At 37.6% G+C, this 18,857-nt stretch overlaps 2 protein-coding genes across 3 annotated transcripts; one reads left to right on the forward strand and one right to left on the reverse strand.

The window, feature by feature from the left end:
- The first annotated feature begins 209 nt into the window (after window positions 1–209).
- Window positions 210–7,476, forward strand: LOC111508008 (trypsin-1). 2 transcript variants are annotated; one of them, XM_023163419.2, is made up of 8 exons: window positions 210–403; window positions 2,212–2,506; window positions 2,564–2,629; window positions 3,678–3,840; window positions 4,927–5,162; window positions 5,829–6,004; window positions 6,285–6,339; window positions 7,313–7,476. In XM_023163419.2, exons 1-8 carry the CDS (start codon window positions 323–325, stop codon window positions 7,426–7,428), a joined length of 1,188 nt encoding a protein of 395 aa, XP_023019187.2. In that variant the 5' UTR covers window positions 210–322; the 3' UTR covers window positions 7,429–7,476. The 2 variants fall into 2 exon arrangements, with proteins under 2 accessions (XP_023019187.2, XP_023019186.2); XM_023163418.2 differs by having other exon boundaries at window positions 2,212–2,629.
- Window positions 7,470–13,338, reverse strand: LOC111508023 (soluble guanylate cyclase 89Db). Its single transcript, XM_023163440.2, has 12 exons — window positions 13,055–13,338; window positions 12,618–12,811; window positions 11,181–11,317; window positions 10,814–11,053; window positions 10,507–10,706; window positions 10,311–10,418; window positions 9,971–10,139; window positions 9,311–9,454; window positions 8,986–9,139; window positions 8,665–8,774; window positions 7,802–7,891; window positions 7,470–7,612 (listed from the first exon to the last, which is right to left on the reverse strand). The coding sequence occupies exons 1-12, from the start codon at window positions 13,336–13,338 to the stop codon at window positions 7,547–7,549; spliced, it is 1,896 nt and encodes a 631-aa protein (XP_023019208.2). The 3' UTR covers window positions 7,470–7,546.
- Window positions 13,339–18,857: the final 5,519 nt, after the last annotated feature.

Here is an 18,857-nt window from a genome sequence, read left to right on the forward strand (position 1 = left end):
CCGAGACAGAGGACAAAATTCAAATCTTTTCACAAACGAAAAGTCGACAATTGAAGAAAAATAAATTACTAGATCATATTATTTTCTCACTGCTTCTACCAACACTCCTACAGCTGCAGATACAATAGTTACGAGCCTATACCGTAAATTAAAGCAGCCCGTCCATGTTACTTGACCACCTCAAAACCTACATAATATTGTTATTCTTTTGCATGGGGCTTTTCACTATGTCCAACGCAAACCATCAACACAGGACAGTCGAGTCGCTACACTTTGTCTCAATATATCATTTGCTGTTTTCGCATCATACCTCCGGGCAGATATGTGCAAATATTCAGTTTTGTGTGCAATCCTGGTTGTTGTGGTCGGTTTTGTGATTGGAGACGAAAATTTCAGACAACAGGTATGTTGTTCAATTTTTTTTTTGTAAATGTGATACAGGGTGATAACTAATAGGGTTTATTCATTTTTTCTGATTGATTCTGCTGTTACTTGATGAAGATCCATAGTAATTACATAAACTCCATCTTACGACTTGATCTTCACAAACTTTATTTTGAAAAATATCACATGTTTCGGTAGCTTTTTCGTTTTTTTAAGCATATTCAATTTAATTTTATCAACTTGTGCCTTCCCTGAGCAGTGGAAAACGGCTCGAATTTGTCCGATATTAAAAAAAGGCGACTCTAGCGATATCACAAACTACAGTGCAATTTCAATTTTATGTAACTTTTCTAAACTCTTCGAGATATGTGTGCAAAATGTTATGTACTCCCGCATATTCTAAAAGTTATTTCTCCTACTCAGCATGGTTTAGTACAACAAAGATCATGTATGACAAATCTAGCATGTTTAAATCACAATCTCTGTAAGTACCTGGACAAGCAAAAACAAGTCGATGTTGTTTATTTAGACTTTTAAAAAGCCTTCGATCAAATAGACCATGATGTTCTCCTCAGCAAATTGACCAAATTGGGACTCTCTAACCAACTGCTTACTCTAATTGAATCATATCTAGTTAACAGAAAACAATTCGTCGAATATGCATTTTTCAAATCAGCTCAGTACGTAGTTACATCTGGGGCACCACAAGGTTCTAATCTTAGACCTCTTTTATTTTTAATTTTTAATTTATAATTATATGTGCAATACGACAACATTTAGTCATTCAGTAGAAAGATTGAATTTTTAGGCTCATCAATTTCCATTGCTTCCAAATGATTCAGCTTCAAACCTTAATTTTGCATGTGTAAAATTTCGAAATCTCTGTTGAAGACATATAATTTTCTTCTGGAAGATGATTTGAATAGTTGAACTTGATTTCTTATTCACATAGCTCATATGATATTCCTGGATGCGATTCCTAAATGTTCTGCCAGTTTGACCAATATACACCTTTGGACAAGTCCACAATTTAAAGCTACTGTGATAGTGAAACATATCAAGATATTTTCGAAAATAATGTTTGTGAAAATCAAATCGTTGTGTGTAGTTCATGGAATAACTAATAGGGTACTGTTGGGCACCCATTTACTTATTTACTAGCAACATGATCGGCTTATCACAGGCACAAATACGCCTACTTTTTTTCTACCATAGTTTCAATCAGCCTGTAACCAATAATAATCACCACTGATGGAATTCTCTCACAGAAAAGTATGTCCACAACTATCAATTTCAAAATAGGAAAGTAGGTCTTCACTTGAAGACAACAAAAAATGTGGCCTCAACCTTCAAAGGGATTCATCACGTGGAACAAAACCAACGCAATCGCAAGCTTTCTTCATGAGGCATGCTGCGTTATTTTGTAAGGCCGCTTTAATTCGTTTTCTCGCGCGATAGTTTCAATTTCGCTATAACTTCCAAGTTAATAATTTCGTTCACGATAGCTCATCAAATTTTCAAATTGCTGTTTATCGTTCCACAAATACTTATTCGCTTTTGCAATAATATTTTCCAGAATTTATGTAGTAATATCGTCAATTTGTGAATATCGTTAATATAGTTAATTCGTCAATATTGCCAGAAGTTGAGCCGAACACCTTGTCTTTAATGAAGCCCCGGAATGGAAAGTTCAGAAGGTCAGGTAAGGTGAACGTGATGGCCATATAATAGCACCATTGTTTCCATCTATCCTTTTGGCAAAATGTGGTTTTATCTAACAATCAATTTGATGTTTCCTTCATATGAATGCATGTTTCTTCATTTCAGAACTCCTACGGGCAGAAAATTATAGTGTACCAAAACCCAAACATAGTTTCGAGCCCCAACCTCATAAAACCGACATCATCATCAGTCGCACACAAGCCAGGCGTGCCACCGCATTGGACACAACAGTTAACAAGGCCGTCTTCGACCAGAAGACCCTACATACCCCCAAACAAACCGCTGGACCTCTACGGAAGCTCCATAATCCCTTTGAAGTTCTCTGATAATGCGGCGAACAACTTGGTCGCAGAAAATACAGTGGAGTCCAAGCCTCTGGTGATAAAGAAGAACAATTCGAGTAATAGTCAACAACATGCTTATTCGGAGAAAGCAAATGTAATCGATTGGTTTTTAGGAGTGGTTGGAATCAATAATAATGATACTGGTACCCCTGCTCCACCGAAGGAATGCCAATCTTGCAGTGAGTTCTAAAATTCATTTGGTTTGTAAGACATAGCTTTCAGCTATGTCCTTGTTGAAATGTTTTCGATATATCGTTCTTTACTCAAGAAGAACACAACTAGCCTATTGGCAAGAAAGTTTAGACCCGCCATTTTGTGTTGTGAACAATGGTGTGAGCTATCAGGAATATATCTAAAAGTAGTGAGGTATTCTGACAATCTGTTGTTGAGGCTTGAAACAAAGTCCTGTACCTTAGATTTTTAGTGTCACAATTCGCAAATATATCGTCTCCATATTGGACCAAAGTTCATGGAACGTAGTCTAACTTCTCTTTTGCTTTCAGTTCAGATCTCTTCATGAACAGATCAACTATGGATTTTACATTGCCTTGCCTTCGTGCTGCCCATAGAAACGGTTGTTGAACTAGAAGTAATTCTGTTACATAAAAATGTTTGTTAGTTTAATGCAGTCTTCGATCACTTCTCCACTAAGACCGTTGACCCTCAAAAGATCCTTCAAATATTTAACAATGTTGGTATAGTAGACGCTGTCTGTTTAAAAAATTAGGTGAATTTTCATTTTTCTCGATGTCACAACCATATATCTAGTTGTGAGATTGAGAGAGTTCTAAACTGGTTAACCATTCAGCAATTCCATAAGATGGAAGCTACTATTGATCGAATATAGATAAGACATCATGAACAACAACAGAGTTTTTTCTATGACGATATATCCAACATCGTTGGTACTAAAAAACTGTACTATTGTCCCGACAGACGAAGTGGGTAAATACAAATGAATATTACTGCCAGATAGGACGCGTTAAACCAGGTCAAAGCGAATCCATTTGTCAGGTCATAAAATGAAAAATATCGAAGCCGAATTATGAAGCGAAGTGGGTCCAACACACTACCCAGGGGAACTCCATGAGTTTTCTCTGAAAGTTTGATGTCAGATCGTTGATCATCACTGACTGATGTCGGAATCATCTGCTTGGTAACAGATCTCGCTAAGTGACCAGAAATATTGGGTATTTGACATGCAATGAAATTCCTTCTTCATTTCAGGATGCGGACAAACATTTCAACGAGTAAGGATTGTTGGAGGAGTAGAAACAATGATCAACGAGTATGTTTGGATGACGGCTCTAATGTATGGTAAATCATTTTATTGTGGAGGTTCCCTAATCAATAATAAATATGTCTTAACTGCTGCGCATTGCGTGAACGGGTAAGTATATCCAATGTTATATCATGAATGTGTTTAAAATCTGTTTTTCAACATGAATAATAATGATTATTGTAATAATAAATAAGCAGGGATGGCCTAACACCCTTAGCCTTTGGTGAGTTGCGCCTCCATTGACCCCAGCAACTGGTGCAAAACCGAACCGGCAGCCCAGGCGCACCTGGGAAGGAGAACACTATTCTCCACAGGGCTAACCACCCGGTAGACCAAACACTTGGTTCCTGGTAATCGAGGAAGGGACCCCCACAATCGACTAGCTCGGACGGGTCAGAGGCATGTGCAGCCTTGTGCATTGCTACGAGAGTAGTGAGCCCGCGCGAAGAGGGTACATGGTGAGATTGCATGCTATGTGGTGTGAAACACATCCTGAGCAAGCCGCTCATTCTATCCTCGGCGGCGTATCCTATCTTCGGCGGCAGGGCTATATCGCTCCTTCCCAGCCTACTAACGAAGTTGTAGAAGTGACAGTTCTACCACCCGTTGGCACGTCTGAAGAGGAGACTCGCGTCATACCACCAATGGAGTCAATCAGATCACGCAGTGCGCTCCACAGAACTGAACCCTGAACTGGGTTGTTGGGATACGGAGGTTCATAGTGTTCTTACAGAAGAGGCTGACATCTGGCAAATCCACAACGCCGAATCGGAAGGACGAAATCTCGACCATGCGATTCGGAAGATTTGACGGCGTGTACACAAGATGGAAGCTAAGATCACGTCGGCGAGACAACATGCGTCTCGTATCCAATTTGTGATGGATTATAGGGCGGCCAACAGGACTTTCACGCCCATAGTGCGGGCGTAAGGCCTATGGCCTAAGACCCTAATGCATTTGCCGTCAGCATATCCAACTTACCCTTTGGGAAACAAATAAAAAAGTTTGATCAGTACTACTTCTTTATCTTTTCAACAATGGACTGGATTGTAGATTTGTTAAAATTTTATATGAAAAGTTTTCAACAATATGTGTATAGATAGCTTACAAATCTTCAATTTCATTGAATAATTTTGCCTGGAAATTATAGATTGATTTGAGTACCATCCCCAATAAGTTCTCTTTCTATTTTAGTTTCAATAAAGATAGAATCACTGCTGTTTTCTTGGATCATGACAGATCTAGCTCCACTGAGACCAAAACCATTTCGAGGAAGATTAAAAATATCCTCAGGCACCGAGGGTATGGATCCGGGGGTAATTATAATAATGATATCGCTCTACTTCAGCTGGACCAAGAACTGAATTTGACTGGAATGCTGAAGCCTGTATGTTTGCCCCCAACGGGAAAGAGTTTCACGGGGTATGAAGGTGAGAAATGAGAATGTGCGTGTTTCATATAAAGAGTTGAATAATTGCTGCATTCTGTTTTCAATAAGTTTAATAACCACGAAGGTTTCGCCTGATAAATATCTAAATCAGGTCAATCATTTCCGTCAGTTTAATCTATTGTCAACTTATAAGGCGGAACGGAAAACGAACATTATTCGGTAAATAATAGAGCCATTTAATTAATTATTGCGATATTGTTGAATTGATCTCACATGAAAAAATACAGTGGCTATAGATCTGAAAACATATGCTACAGCTCCCATTTTATCTTTCGATTGTCACGTAGTTAAAAAAGAAACTTCAATGTGAGGTTTCCACTTGAAAATGAAGCGCACAGGAAAAAAATAATACTTATGAAAGATTTTTGTAGTTCTTTTTGATTTTTGATTGACTGTTTATTTTCTATTCCATTCATTATTGACTTTACGAACGAATCTCTATAACTGTTATCTTTCAGAACAGGATTTTATCAATAAAACTTCTATTATACATGTATTATACATTTTTCAACACCCACATGATGAATTGATATCTAGTTTGATGCATATCAGTTTTGTTTAAATATATCATTCAAGTTGTTTGTGTTCTTCAATGCACTTCCATTTATGAAGTTCATACATCATACATCATTCATGAAATTTTTAGGAATTGTAACGGGATGGGGAGCCACCAAAGAACACGGCCAGACATCAAGTAAACTTCGAGAGGTAAAAGTTCCCATCATGTCCAATATCGATTGTAGAAAAACAGGTTACAAAAACAGGATAACGGACAATATGATGTGTGCAGGTTTTCTCAAAGGCGAAAAAGACTCTTGCCAGGTGAGTATGCAGAAAACAAATCGTTTAAAACTATTGAGAAGACAGGGATCTTCCTCTTGAAGATGATCACTTGGTGATCGAAACACGTGTCGAGGTGTTAAAATAACGGTTTGGTTATCTGGAAAAAAACTCCAGTAATATTTATACTACCTAGTTTGGTTCGCTGAGCCTGATCAAAATTGTTTTCCAAAACAGATAAAGGTTTTTTGGAAAAACATTCTTTCAAACTGTGCTATTGAAAGTTTTCCAACTCAAAACAACGTGATATACTTGTTTTCAGGGTGACAGCGGTGGGCCTCTACACATTGTAAATGGGACAAGTCATCAAGTTGTGGGTAAGTCCAAAATCATTGTCATCTGTTTGGAAATCTTCCAATCGATGTATTTTCCATCGATGCATACCAGACTTCTAGCCTCAATCTATTTCAAGTATATTTCTTTTGACAAAACAAAACAAGGCTGGCCTCCACCTCATCGGAAGGGTTGCTCAATTAATGCCTTTTTGGTAACGACCCCTGGTCTCTGGTCATTTTCCAAAAACGGGTGTTACGTATGTTAAGGTCTTTTTGTCACTTCTTCGACCTTCGCCCAAAAAGATACGTCAATTCATCGTTCTCACCAGGGGGTGCGTATATTGAAGCACTTTTGCCGTTTCTTCGACCTTTTGGTCATTGATCTACAAGAACTAACAGGGATGATCAATAAGTGACGTCAATCCATTGTTCTCAGGAAAAGCCTATTTGACACTTCTGCACGTACGGACACCACCCCTACAACTAGGGGTGAAAAACTCGATGGCATGTATCTAGTATCACTGTAAGATAACTACTGGCTCTTTCAGAACGAAATGCTATTTTTTTAGAGCTTTGCTCAATGGGAAAGAGACAAAATTGTGCATTTTATTTTCCATTCGAGATGTTCTACAAAATAAACATACTTATACCATTCTTTATATTTTTGAGTAGGCCGAACAAGATTCTATGCAAAGTTTAAGTTTCACACATTTCTTAGTCTATAAAAGCTTCATTTATGTAGAAAAGTTGTTGATATTTGAGATTTTTCCCTCAGCTAGGGATTGAGTGATGTTCCTTATTAACGATAACTCTCACCTTTTCCCGTAACTCAGAACACAAAAGCGTTGCATTTATCATTCAATAGTGGTACTAGGCGGGGTTATGAATGCAACATCAGAACTCTTGCGTCTCCAACAAGCATAATACTGACTGAGAAGAGGACTTGCCTTTAGGCCTATTTATCACTCAAGATTGTGATAATGTAGAAATCAATTGGATTTTCCTCATTTTTCAGGAATCGTTTCATGGGGAGAAGGATGTGCAGCACCGAATTTTCCAGGCGTCTATACGAGGGTGAACAGGTATATTTCTTGGATAAGAAGTAACACTAGAGATGCCTGCTATTGTTGATGGTTATAGTAATCGTTTTTATTTAATAAATATATTTATTTATCTGGATCTACATGTTGATCACTACATCTGTTCAGTACCTGCACAAGTTTCGATTCCTTGGCATGTTTTTAAGGTTTCAAAAATCAACAGTTTCTGATGGGTGGTTTTCCAATAACCAAAATGTTTGCATTTCTCCCTTTCCCTGGAAAAATCAAAACACAAACACGCTTTACTTTTAGGTAATATACGTAATAAATAAGTAACAGAATATTCGTTTGAAATAAAAGGAATGTTACTCGATGAAAATTTTAAATAGAAAAGAGTACTCCATGGTTTGTAAGTGTAGAATGCCATTTTTTCTTATTCTCTATATGAACTGGAATCTACCTACCTTGACGTAGACACTGCCTCTACTTTGAGTTTTGTATTTTTCCTTGGGTAGTAGCGTTTTTGTATAACTTGTAATATTTATTTTGCCAGGCTGAAAATAAAAATTGTAATTGGTATTTCATGACAAGAAGTAACGGCGGCAAAGCTATTTTCCAGTTTTGTTGACCACGGTCTTCCTTAACAAAGGTGATGATGCAACGGGCGAAGTGCTCTAGTTATTAAATTGTCTACCGCCTTTGTAGACGAAACCTGCAGACCTCACGGCAAATAGCTTTGACACTAGCAGAGATGCACAAATGGCAGGAAAGTGGCGACATCTGCAAACATTTTCAGAAACCCCGCTTGAGTAACTGAAATACAGAAAATCATCGGCATGGGTAGTATCTGCAAAGAACTAACAGATTTGTAATTCAGTACTGTCGAAGTGTTAGAGAGAGAGAGGTGGTGTTTTAGTGTCATGTGTGTTTCTAGCTCCACATCTTAATAAATTTATATTCCACCTATGTGGACGTGTCGTGGTATAGGGACGGAGCTCCATACATGATAACAATACTCCAAAAAAGGTCTGATCTGAGCTTCATAAAGCATCAAAAGTTTTCTAGTTCGGAACAGTGTTCCAATTACGGTTTTTATCGATGTCTTTTTATATTAGTAAGCTGTAGATGATACTATAAAATCTGTTTTTCCGTTAACCAGCTGTCGCACCCCTACGAACGACAACCCTCAGAAGTCGAAACTTGTGCGAGCTAAGGATTAACGAGGTCTTACCTTTTAACGTGTGATTCCTAACACGGTTAACGAGGTCTTACCGTAATATGGATTTCTAAGATTGTCTTATGCGCCTGAGTTTCGATAAATTCTTACCTCACTAGTCGACTGCATTCGGGACGCAGTATTCACAGTATCTCCAAAGAAACAGTACCTAGGTACTTTTATACCAACGACACCGGCCACGGCAGGCCCGGAATGGATTCCTGAAAAATATTATCGTTGGAAAATACTCTTCAAAGATCATTGAAGTTGAATGTGTATAAAACCACTTGATAAAATCAATGAAGTAAGTATGAGCGAAGGATTACCGTGGTCTTTTGAAGAGAAATATGTAGAACTGAGAAACTACGAGTGGATAAGGATTCAACGCATATGAATCAGGTTATAGTCATCAAAAACTCACTATTACACTACCTATTTTCAGTTGAACTTCTGTTTTTCCAGCACATGTCATATTCTTGATGGCTTTCAGCATTTCTAATGCCAATTCTGCTATATTTTGAGCATGAAATCGAGTTCTTTCTGGAGCACCGCTAGCTGCCATGTATATTTGTCCCACAGTTTCCACCTTGAACAAAAATCACATATTTTTCAAATGAAAATTCAGTCGGTCCTTCTTTCCCACTTCATTTAAGTGAATGACGTAGAGTATCGAACTACTTTGGTTACTGGGTCATAACTCCTAAATACTCCATTAATAAATTCTATGTTTAGTCGTAGTACATTCTATGTTTTTTACCTTGTAGACCTGAAGTTTGTCCAGTAAGGAATCGAAACAAGAGAAGACTGTATTCATTGTTGAAACAACTACCATCGTTTCTTTAACAGTCTGGGAGGTCAGACCAACTAACTCGCAGAATAATATGGTGACTTCTTCGAAGGCCTGAAAATCACAGCAAAATTCACTATCTTCCGACTATCCATGACGATAATCATACAATTTTGATACTATGAATTTTATTCCAGATACGTTTTGTTACACAGTAGCTCCACCAGTCTAACTGATGAAATTCAGTTATGATTTGTTCCTTGAGTGAGCAGTTTTCATCACACCCAAAACAGCTAATTCCCCCTTACTTTATAAAAGCTTCAATCTCATACTCATATTTTCATACCGCTCATATTCCGTGGCTTGGCCGACCGAATTTGAAGTCACGGCACCACGTGACTGTCTGACTCACTGTTTCAATGTCTGCCTGAAATATTTATCGATTTGAATTTCCGCCAGTCACGAGACCACACGACAACCACGTGACAAAATGGGCGAATCCTGATTGGCTGGGCGACCTGTCTGCCTGAACAGTGGGTATACCTACTTAAAATAATGTAGAGTGAAAACTGTATTTTTATTGTCATGGATATCATTAGTTCAATCAGTTATTATATTATCTTTACTCACCTCACAAGTACTGAGAGATGATTTAGTTGTTCTCAGTCTATCTGCGACTGTTTTGGGGATCATAGAATACAACAATTCATCTCCTCTACGTTTCCAAGTTTCAAGGAGAGTATAATTCGTGTCCAACTCGTTAGATCTCTGTTCGGCTTCGTCAAACATGACTTCAAGTCTAAAAAATGTGAAGTATCTGTTGAAGCTGAATTCATTATTTGTTGCGGAGTTGTTGTCTATGTAATTGAGATAAAGAAGGTTTGGATTTTTGAAATTTCATGCATAATATTCAAAATATAAAAAACTGAGGTTTGTGAGATTGTCAAACGAAACCTTTCAGTTTACTTACTTGGAGTTATGCTGCCATTCGGCTAAAACCAACTCTTTACTCAGGCCGTGCGGATTTAGATCATTCAAGTAAAGTGCTTGATCCTTAAGATCGCCAAGATCATTTATTCTACAAAATTAATACATTTCGAATGAGCAAGTTTGAATTTTTCTTGAAATACATTCATATATAGAAACAGTATCAAGAAGTGACTCACATAGGACTACATAAATAAATAATGGAATTGATATCACGTATGTATTTCATCTGTCCCTTGAGGAGAATGTTCTTGGTTCCGGGCACCGGTGAAATGGATCCACTATCCTCTTTTATTTCTTCAGATTCCTCACTATCGTTATAATTTGTGATTCCTCTGTTGCATTCCAGCTCGAACATTACGGGTTGTAGATTCAGTGTCTAAAAATTGTAAAATATCAGAAAAATCAATGGATGTCAGATTTGGAAGGCGAGCATGCAGATTCAATCATCGTGATCGTCTTGGAATAAAGAGAATAACTACATACATTTTTCCAGGTGAATGACACGCCCTTAGGTCTCCTTATTCTGAAATTATTCGTGACTGGTTTGCCCAACAGAGCTTCTTCCCCTCGCCATATTTCGAAAAATCGCTGTCCATGGCCTACGACAACCATACTAGTGTCTACAACCAAACCGAACGGAAAAAGTTCCAATAGGAGATCCCGTGAGAATGTTGTTAGTGGGTCAACCTGTCTGAAAGATTCTTTCTGACTTTTGTGCAGCATCTGCAAATTTTATTAACTGAAAGATTTGCAAAGGAGGCACTTCTCCAAAGAAATGCATTACTGCACTGGGAATTAACGATCATTTTTTATTCTTTCGATACAGTTTTGAACCTGCTAATACACTTACGTAAGCTCTGTTGTCAAAATCCAGTCTGAAAGTAACAATGACATGATTTTTTGGTCCACTAGCGGAAGAAGCTTTTTCCAAAACTTTGACTTTCAGTTTCAAATCATAAAAATCTCTGGCAATTTGTTGCAGCTGACCTAAAAATGATGTATTAATTAATATTACCTAGTTATATGCTTTTTCCTTCTTTTGCTGACTATTTTTTTATTGTTTTCTGTACCAGTGTATTTAGTGTAAACAACAGGATACTCTCAGGTCTCAAAGCCTTTGCTAAATCCTGTCCAAATTTTCCATATCTCGAAATAAAGGAAGCCTTAATCAGTCTCCATATTTGTGCATCTCAACCTTTCTCCGAAGTTCCGGTTCTTTTTGCAGCATCACTGGATAAATGACTTCTGTTTACAGTGATTTCACGACCAATTCATTCTTCTTCCAACTTTCTCACCCTTTTTTCACGAGTCAATTCTCACTGAATACCCTTTTGGGGCCTCCATTTTTGAATTTGTCCGGACCTCGTTGTTAGGTAAAAGATTTCCGTCTAGGAGAGGTATGAAAAAAGTTCCCTTTCTAGTTTTTGGTTCTGGCCTCATTAGTGCCAGATTTTCGTTCTACCAGGAAACATTTCTCTCTGATCTTTAACTATCTGTGCGGCAATATTTGTTGGAACTAAAGATCAAGTTTCAAGGTCAGATTCATAATCTATCTTGTTGGTTTTTCAAAGGTTTTGATGAGATATGATAAAGGTATCCCGGAGTTTTCCCTTAAGATAAGGCCCATTCAGTTTTCGGTAGGGGTTGTATGACATTTCTTTTGGTTTCACCCTTATAATACACAGCAAGACCGCGCAGAAACTAGAATTGCCTTAGGTACAGTAGGTACAGCAAAAAAATCTAGTTTGCCGTTATATTTTGAAGTTATACTTCTTTTGGCGCGTTGGGGAAAATGATGAGAATACATTTTTACGATGCGTGCGCACATCGCGATGTAAAACCGACACCTTGAAGTTAGCTTCTTCTTCTTTAATTTATGTTGCTGTTACTTCTCAGTCGAGCGCATTTGGCCAGACTCCTCCTGTTCATAGTGAACAGAAGCTTCGGCCGAGGGCGCAGCTGTCTTGCTCGAGCAATGCTACCACCCTAAGTTTTTCGTGAATTTTTTCGGTTCAGTATTATCTCAAGGCTGTTCTATGAAAATTAAAGAAGAGGGCAACGGGTGACTAGTACTTGAGAGGTGATTTTCTTTGCCATATTCCACTTTATATGTAAAATCTCCTTGATCCTCAGCTAGCAAAAAACTGTTTTCCCTTTTAGTTACCGCTCCTCTACCAAGGATAACCCTCAGAAGTTGAATCTTGTGCGAGCCAAAGACCAACGAGGTTTTATCTTTTGATGGAAAACTACTGGTTATCATTATTTGTATGTTTATTCATATACTTACCCATGATGTACTGTGTGAATCCTTGTCGACCACTCCTGTATACAAGGACGCAACCGTGTGAGTCGATGTCGGTCAAATACATTGAGGGGCTTTGCATTTTGGGGTAAGTGAATCGAAATTGGGAATGAATATTGTCGACGCTTTCCAGAAAATCCGTGAAATATCTGCCAGTCGCCTTCACAGTAACATCGTATCTGAATAATTGAATAATTTGTATATATATATTAGAAGATAAAAAGCGCTTTGAATGTTTTTTGAATGAGTTTCCAATCATTACATTTTGTGCTGCCATCTATATGGAACAGAATGAAGTATTACAATACAAACGGTAAATGTATCCGACTAACAGAGCACATGAAAGTGAGGGTCGTTGTATAAGTACAGAATTGCTAACATCAATAACATCAACATTAAATACGTCAAGTGATATCACTCACCCCAAATTCGTGAAAAACCTGACGAAACACCTTCCGAAAAAATTCATAAAGCTGTCGTAAGACGCATTGGTGAGTGTGGCACAAGCCGCTGCTAATGATCCAAGGATGAAGTCAGGATAAACCTGGTGGGTTTTGAATTTGTCGTAGTCGCATTTGGCTATTGTTTTGATTTCCTTCCAGAATTCTTCCCCGTATTCCATCTCCAGCAAACAAACAAAAATTGTTAACATATTTATGGTCACACGGTGTAAGATGGGTATACCGTATGTCGACTTTCCCTTCATAATTTTGCTAAAGAGGATGTTTCTATCTGTTTTTCTCAGATTTCCTTTGGAGAAAGTATCCTTTGGCTACAATGAGATACTTTTCGAAGCAATTTTGAACGTCATATGAAGATACGTACCACACATTGAAACGGTAAAACAAAACATTAGACCCTAGTTAGCAAATGATGTGGAAATTTAATTTTCTTCAGGCAAAAGCCGACGGAAAACACAATAAACAAGCAGCCTGAATCAGTCGTGAACGTATCCATAAAATAGAGACAAGTTTCTTTATTATTAACTTGAATTAGATCGGAGTCTGTATTTATCTGTGTTTGCACATCTGTATGTGATTTTTCAATCATATCCCAACATTTTTCTATGAGGGTGGTATGAAAAGTTCCTGACCTAATAAAGATACAAGACATTTTTCAGAATTTTTTCAACATAGCGTCCTTTGAACTCCACACACTTTTCCCAGCGATGCTCCCATCTCTGAAACCCCTCCAAATAGTACTTTCGAGCCCAATTTTGGATGGGGGAACAGAAAGAAGTCACTTGGGACTAGATCTGGTGAGTAAGGTGGATTGTCAAGTAGTTCAAACCTCAATTTGAGGATTTTTACCATGGAAAACGCTGAGGTATGGGACGGGGCGTTATCTTTGTGAAACAGGCTTTTTTCTGCAAATGTAGCAACTCTTCCTTCAGCTTGTCAAGCAATCATATGGAGTATGCTGCTGTGATGGTTTTTCCTTTTTGAAGATATCACTGGTAAAAACACAGTTTGCTGCTGGAATTTGTTTACTGTTTCTAGGTAATTTGCTCCATCAGATCGTTTTCAGAAAATACGACAACAGGTCACATTTCTAACATATAGAGTAATTTAACGCAGCACTAGCTACATATACAATGTATTGCTGCTACCCATCAAATGAACGAAACATGAATAAAAAGTAAGATATTTATTGTACAACAATATACTTACAAAAATCATGACACATATCTGCCAAAAAAACTTTTCATGTAACCTAACCAGCATCGCAGCACGAATCTGTTATTCGGCGTCACCTAAAAACTTCCTTTTATATGATTTTTTTGCAAAGGCTTTAAAAGGACGGTCCCTTTGAAGACTCCAGCAGTAATCTGCCATCATGTGAGTGTTCCATCTCCCCTGATACCTCTCTTTCATTGTTTTGATATCTTGGTGGAAGCGTTCCCCTTGTTCTTCACTAAGGTCACCAAGATTTTCTGGGAAACGTCTAAGTGGCTGTGGAGGTAATGAATTTTAATACTCATATGACAACCGTGTTTGTTAAAATTGTTGAGCATTTCTTCCACTAAATCCCGGTAATTTTCCGATTTATTGTTGCCAAGAAAATTTTCCACAACTTTCACAAAAGAGCACCATGCATTACACTCAATTTCAGTCATCGATTCTGTAAAATGCGAATCTTTTATAAGTTGTCGTATCTGAGGCCCATCAATTATTCCGGCTTTCAATTTTTCTTTACTAAGTGCAGGGAATTTGCTGGACAAGTATTCAAAACAAGGACGATTCTGGTCTAGGGCCTTTGCAAATTGTTTCATCAGCCCTAGTTTAATACGTAACGGAGGTAATATTATTTTCTCTCGATCGACCAATGCATCGTTAACTACGGTAGCTTCTCCTTGAACTAAAGCATCTCTAGAACGCCAATTTCTTCTACTTCAGTGTTGGTCCTTAGCCCTGCTATGCCAAAGACACAGGAAACAAGGATATTTTGTATAGCCACCTTGTTGTCCCAGGAGAAAGTTCACCATCTTAAAATCAACACAGATCGCCCAGTGATGTTGGTCATACTTGATGTTTTTTATCACCAGCGATATTGTTTTATATTCTTCTTTCAGTTTTGTAGAATGCCCAATTGGTATACTTCCATATTTGTTGCCATTATGTAGGACACACTTTAAACTTCGTTTGGAACTGTCGATAAAAAAACGCCAGTGATCTGGTGTATACTCCGATACACCCATTTTTTCTAACAGTCCTTCAATATTGTTACAAGAAACCATATCATCTTGCTGAGAAAAAAGGCAAAAGATATTTTTCTCTATTACGGTAGTATGTAATTTTGGTGTCTGGGTGAATAAATTTCTTTTTCTTTAGTCTGGAGGCAAGCAACTCGGAAGAATCCTGTGGAAGGTTCAAATCTCTAATAAGATCGCTTAGCTCTTCCTGAGTAAAGCGCTCAGAACGTGTTGAATCCCCTTCAAGAGAAAAATATTTTTTTGGTGGGCTGTGAATCGATCAAAATAACACATGCCTATCCCAAAACAGTAGCTATTACTTTCCTAGTCCAAAAAACCGTTCTTGCTTTTTTTGGAGCTGGTTCCCCATTTTTAGTCAACTTTTTGGACTGTATTTTTGTTTCATGCGTAAAATGGTGTATCCAAGTTTCACCTACAGTAATCAATCGGTGCCAAAACCTGGATTATTGCGCCTAAACTGCGCCAACACAGCGTTGGAAATGTTCATTAGGCAACAAATATTTAATGACAGCTTCATACTCGATTTTGTCCATTTCCATAAAAAAAATCACATCAACTCACTAAAACGACAGTTACTACATAACAACTGCACGTCCAAAATGGTGAGGAACTGTCAAGAGACGAACAACGAAATTCACTAGCTTTTATTTGCTGCCCTGTTCATGTTGAGGTCGAACTTTTCAAACCACCCTCGTATGTGCTGCAACTGACTTTCTCAATAAGAGATTTTTTCGACAATAAGGTATATTCTGAGTCTGAATATTCAACTTATTCGATATATAATCAATGTAACTCACCTTCACAAAATGTTGAACGCTCTCCAACAACATCCCATACATATTGATCACCAAATCCCGCTTTATCTGCTTCGATGATTGAACAATGTTTACTCTTCCGGAGTATCGGTGAATGCTTTCCGAGGGGTCTTTTAGATACAGGCAGTCGATTTCGTGGGAAGCCACTCATTTTGTTGTTCAATCATCATTTTCAATTAGCGATCTTATATGATATCGATCATTGAAGATTATTTCATTGGGGAGGGACACGCGAACTGCCACTAATTGATGAACAAATTCGTTGTTATTTTCTTAGGGGGGAAATTAAGTGGGTTGGCAATTTGGATGATTGATGCAGGGGTGTAAGTAAAAGAAAAGTCTTTGTTTCCTAAATTAGATGTCACCGAACAATGATATTAATTTTTCTGGGAGAGAATATACATCACTGTCTAGAAATAGGCATTTTTTATATAAGATTTCGATTCTGAAATGTTTAGATTCGAATAAATGAATTCAATATACAGTGCTTTTCTTCAATGCCCCCCCTTTCATTTTATTTTTTGAACGGGTCAACTAAAAAAATTGAAATTTGTGATAATGAAATTAATGCATGAATATTTTATTTTTGAGTAAAATTGACAGACAAAACTTTCAAGATGGCGACTGGGCCCCATCTGGGGAAAAAATTAAATGGAAAGGGGTTCTTGTGATCGAAATCGATCGTTTATTGTGATAGAACCATTTTTCGATCTCAATGAAATCTTTTTCTGCAGACATTTTCAATTGGTTCCATGAAGAGTCGGTATACAAGACAGCCGTATCGTCAGCAAAGCTCAAAATTTTACCTTTTGTTGGTATCTGCAATAGTTCATTCGAATATATTGTAAACAGGATTGGTCCTAGAACCGTTCCTTGTGGAACACCATAAGTAACAATTTTGGGATAACTCATAATTCCATCGATACTAACTCTCTGTTCTCGGTCACATAGATAGCTTTCGAAAATGTCGTAAGCTTTCCCACGTATTCCGCAGTTTTCTAATTTTCTCAGAGTTTTGTATGACCGACGGTATCAAAAGCTTTGGATAAATCAACGAAGATGCACATTGCTGGAATTTTGTCAAAAGCTTCGTAAATACAAGTAGTTAGATTTTATATTGCATCTTCCATTGATCTTCCCTCCCTGAATCCGTATTGCTGATCAGATATCAATTTGAATTTCCTAGTAAAATTCACTAATCTTATTTTTAGAATTTTCTCTATTAATTTGGCTTAGTTTGAGATCAGTGATACAGGTCTATAGTTACTCACTATTGTTTTGTCTCCACTTTCAAAAAGTGTTTTTTTTTATTCCAATTTTGAATATTTTGGGAAAGCAGCCTTCCTGTAAACATTTGTTGATTAGGTGAGTTAATGGCGTTTTAATTTCATTGACAATCAATTGCCTGACTACATTGACATTTAACTACATAATAAGCTTGAGGTCAGTTCGAAAGATCCTCGAAATGGTTGCCTTGAACTTCTTGACATTGAATTGACGTTCATTGAAAATCCTTTCGGTCTCGTGAAAGTTACGCGTCGCACCGTAAATAAAAATCGCTTCAATTTTTCACTCCAATGGACGAGAATTGACCATTTTAGATATTGTTGACGTGGTACCTTTCTACTAGTAAAACCGAAAACTAAATGAGAATATTCTAATTGAACAATTCACTGTCGTACTGACATTTTTTGTCGTTTTTATAACCAAAAAAATAACTTAACAAACCTTATCGGGTTGTTGGAATTGCCATACGGCAGATGAAAAGGAATATTTCTAGAAATATCGATATTAATGTGTTTGTCTTCAGGAAATTATTGAATGTTCCGCCATTTTGTAGTAGGTGAAGGTATTGACTTTATATTCTAGTGTTGTGAAGTATTCGTCAGGAGCTTCAAAATGGCGTATCACAAGACCCCCCTTTCCATTTAATTTGTTTTTCCCAGATGGCGGCCAGTCGCCATCTTGAAAGTTTCATCTGTCAATTTCACTTCAAAATAAAGTATTCATGCATTAATTTCACTGTCCCAAATTTCAATTTTTTGAGTTGATCCGTTCGAAAAATAAAAGGGGGGGCATTAAAGAAATGCACTGTATACACTGCCAGGTATAAAATTAGAGTTACTCCGTAATATGAAATTATTTCAAACATACTTTATCGAGCCCTGAAAAAAAAATATTTTTTGTCGCCCAAATTTGTTTGTTAATACTGAAAATTTACTTCACTATGCTAGGAATATGCATTTGGTTACAAAGAAAAAACATATGGGCTTCAGTAATGAGTTTCCCCTTCTCTTTCAGTGATAACAGCTCGCGTAGCTCTCTAGAATTGCTGGGAGCCGGCACTGGTCTCCGTCAACGTTTCTTAAGCTCATCCTAAATATGTTCAATGTGATTTAAATCCGGCTGTACCCAGGCCAAACATATCGCGTGAGTTGAACCTCGTCAAGATACTGAGTAACGATCCGGGCAGTTTGGGTGTGTACATTACCATGCATAAATGTTGCGTCGCCTCCAAGAAAAGACATGTGTGGTAAAACATGTTCTTGAAGAACCTCCTTCAGGTACCCATGAACATTCAATGTCCCATTTTCGGTAAGGACTAACTCCATATGCAAGCGTTAAACGATATACCTCCCCATGCCATAACTGATCCGCCAGCAATACACGCGCTTGAGCATATCTCTGGCTTGGTTG

The sequence above is a fragment of the Leptinotarsa decemlineata genome, unplaced genomic scaffold (genome assembly GCF_025532065.1).
Source record: "Leptinotarsa decemlineata unplaced genomic scaffold, Ldec_3_MD MMD2_tig00026361_RagTag_RagTag, whole genome shotgun sequence".
NCBI lineage: Eukaryota > Metazoa > Arthropoda > Insecta > Coleoptera > Chrysomelidae > Leptinotarsa > Leptinotarsa decemlineata.

Bases quoted from the DNA above. Each gene is read 5' to 3' on its own strand.
- LOC111508023 (XM_023163440.2), bottom strand. From the start codon at position 13,338: ATGAAGGGAAAGTCGACATACGGTATACCCATCTTACACCGTGTGACC. The intron at 11,054-11,180 runs GTAAGTGTATTA...TAAAATTTGCAG, and splicing joins ATTTTGACAACAGAGCTTAC to ATGCTGCACAAAAGTCAGAA. The intron at 9,140-9,310 runs GTAAAAAACATA...TTTTTGTTCAAG, and splicing joins ACAAACTTCAGGTCTACAAG to GTGGAAACTGTGGGACAAAT.
- LOC111508008 (XM_023163418.2), top strand. From the start codon at position 323: ATGTGCAAATATTCAGTTTTGTGTGCAATCCTGGTTGTTGTGGTCGGT. The intron at 404-2,211 runs GTATGTTGTTCA...TCTTCATTTCAG, and splicing joins ACGAAAATTTCAGACAACAG to AACTCCTACGGGCAGAAAAT. The intron at 2,630-3,677 runs GTGAGTTCTAAA...TCTTCATTTCAG, and splicing joins GAAGGAATGCCAATCTTGCA to GATGCGGACAAACATTTCAA.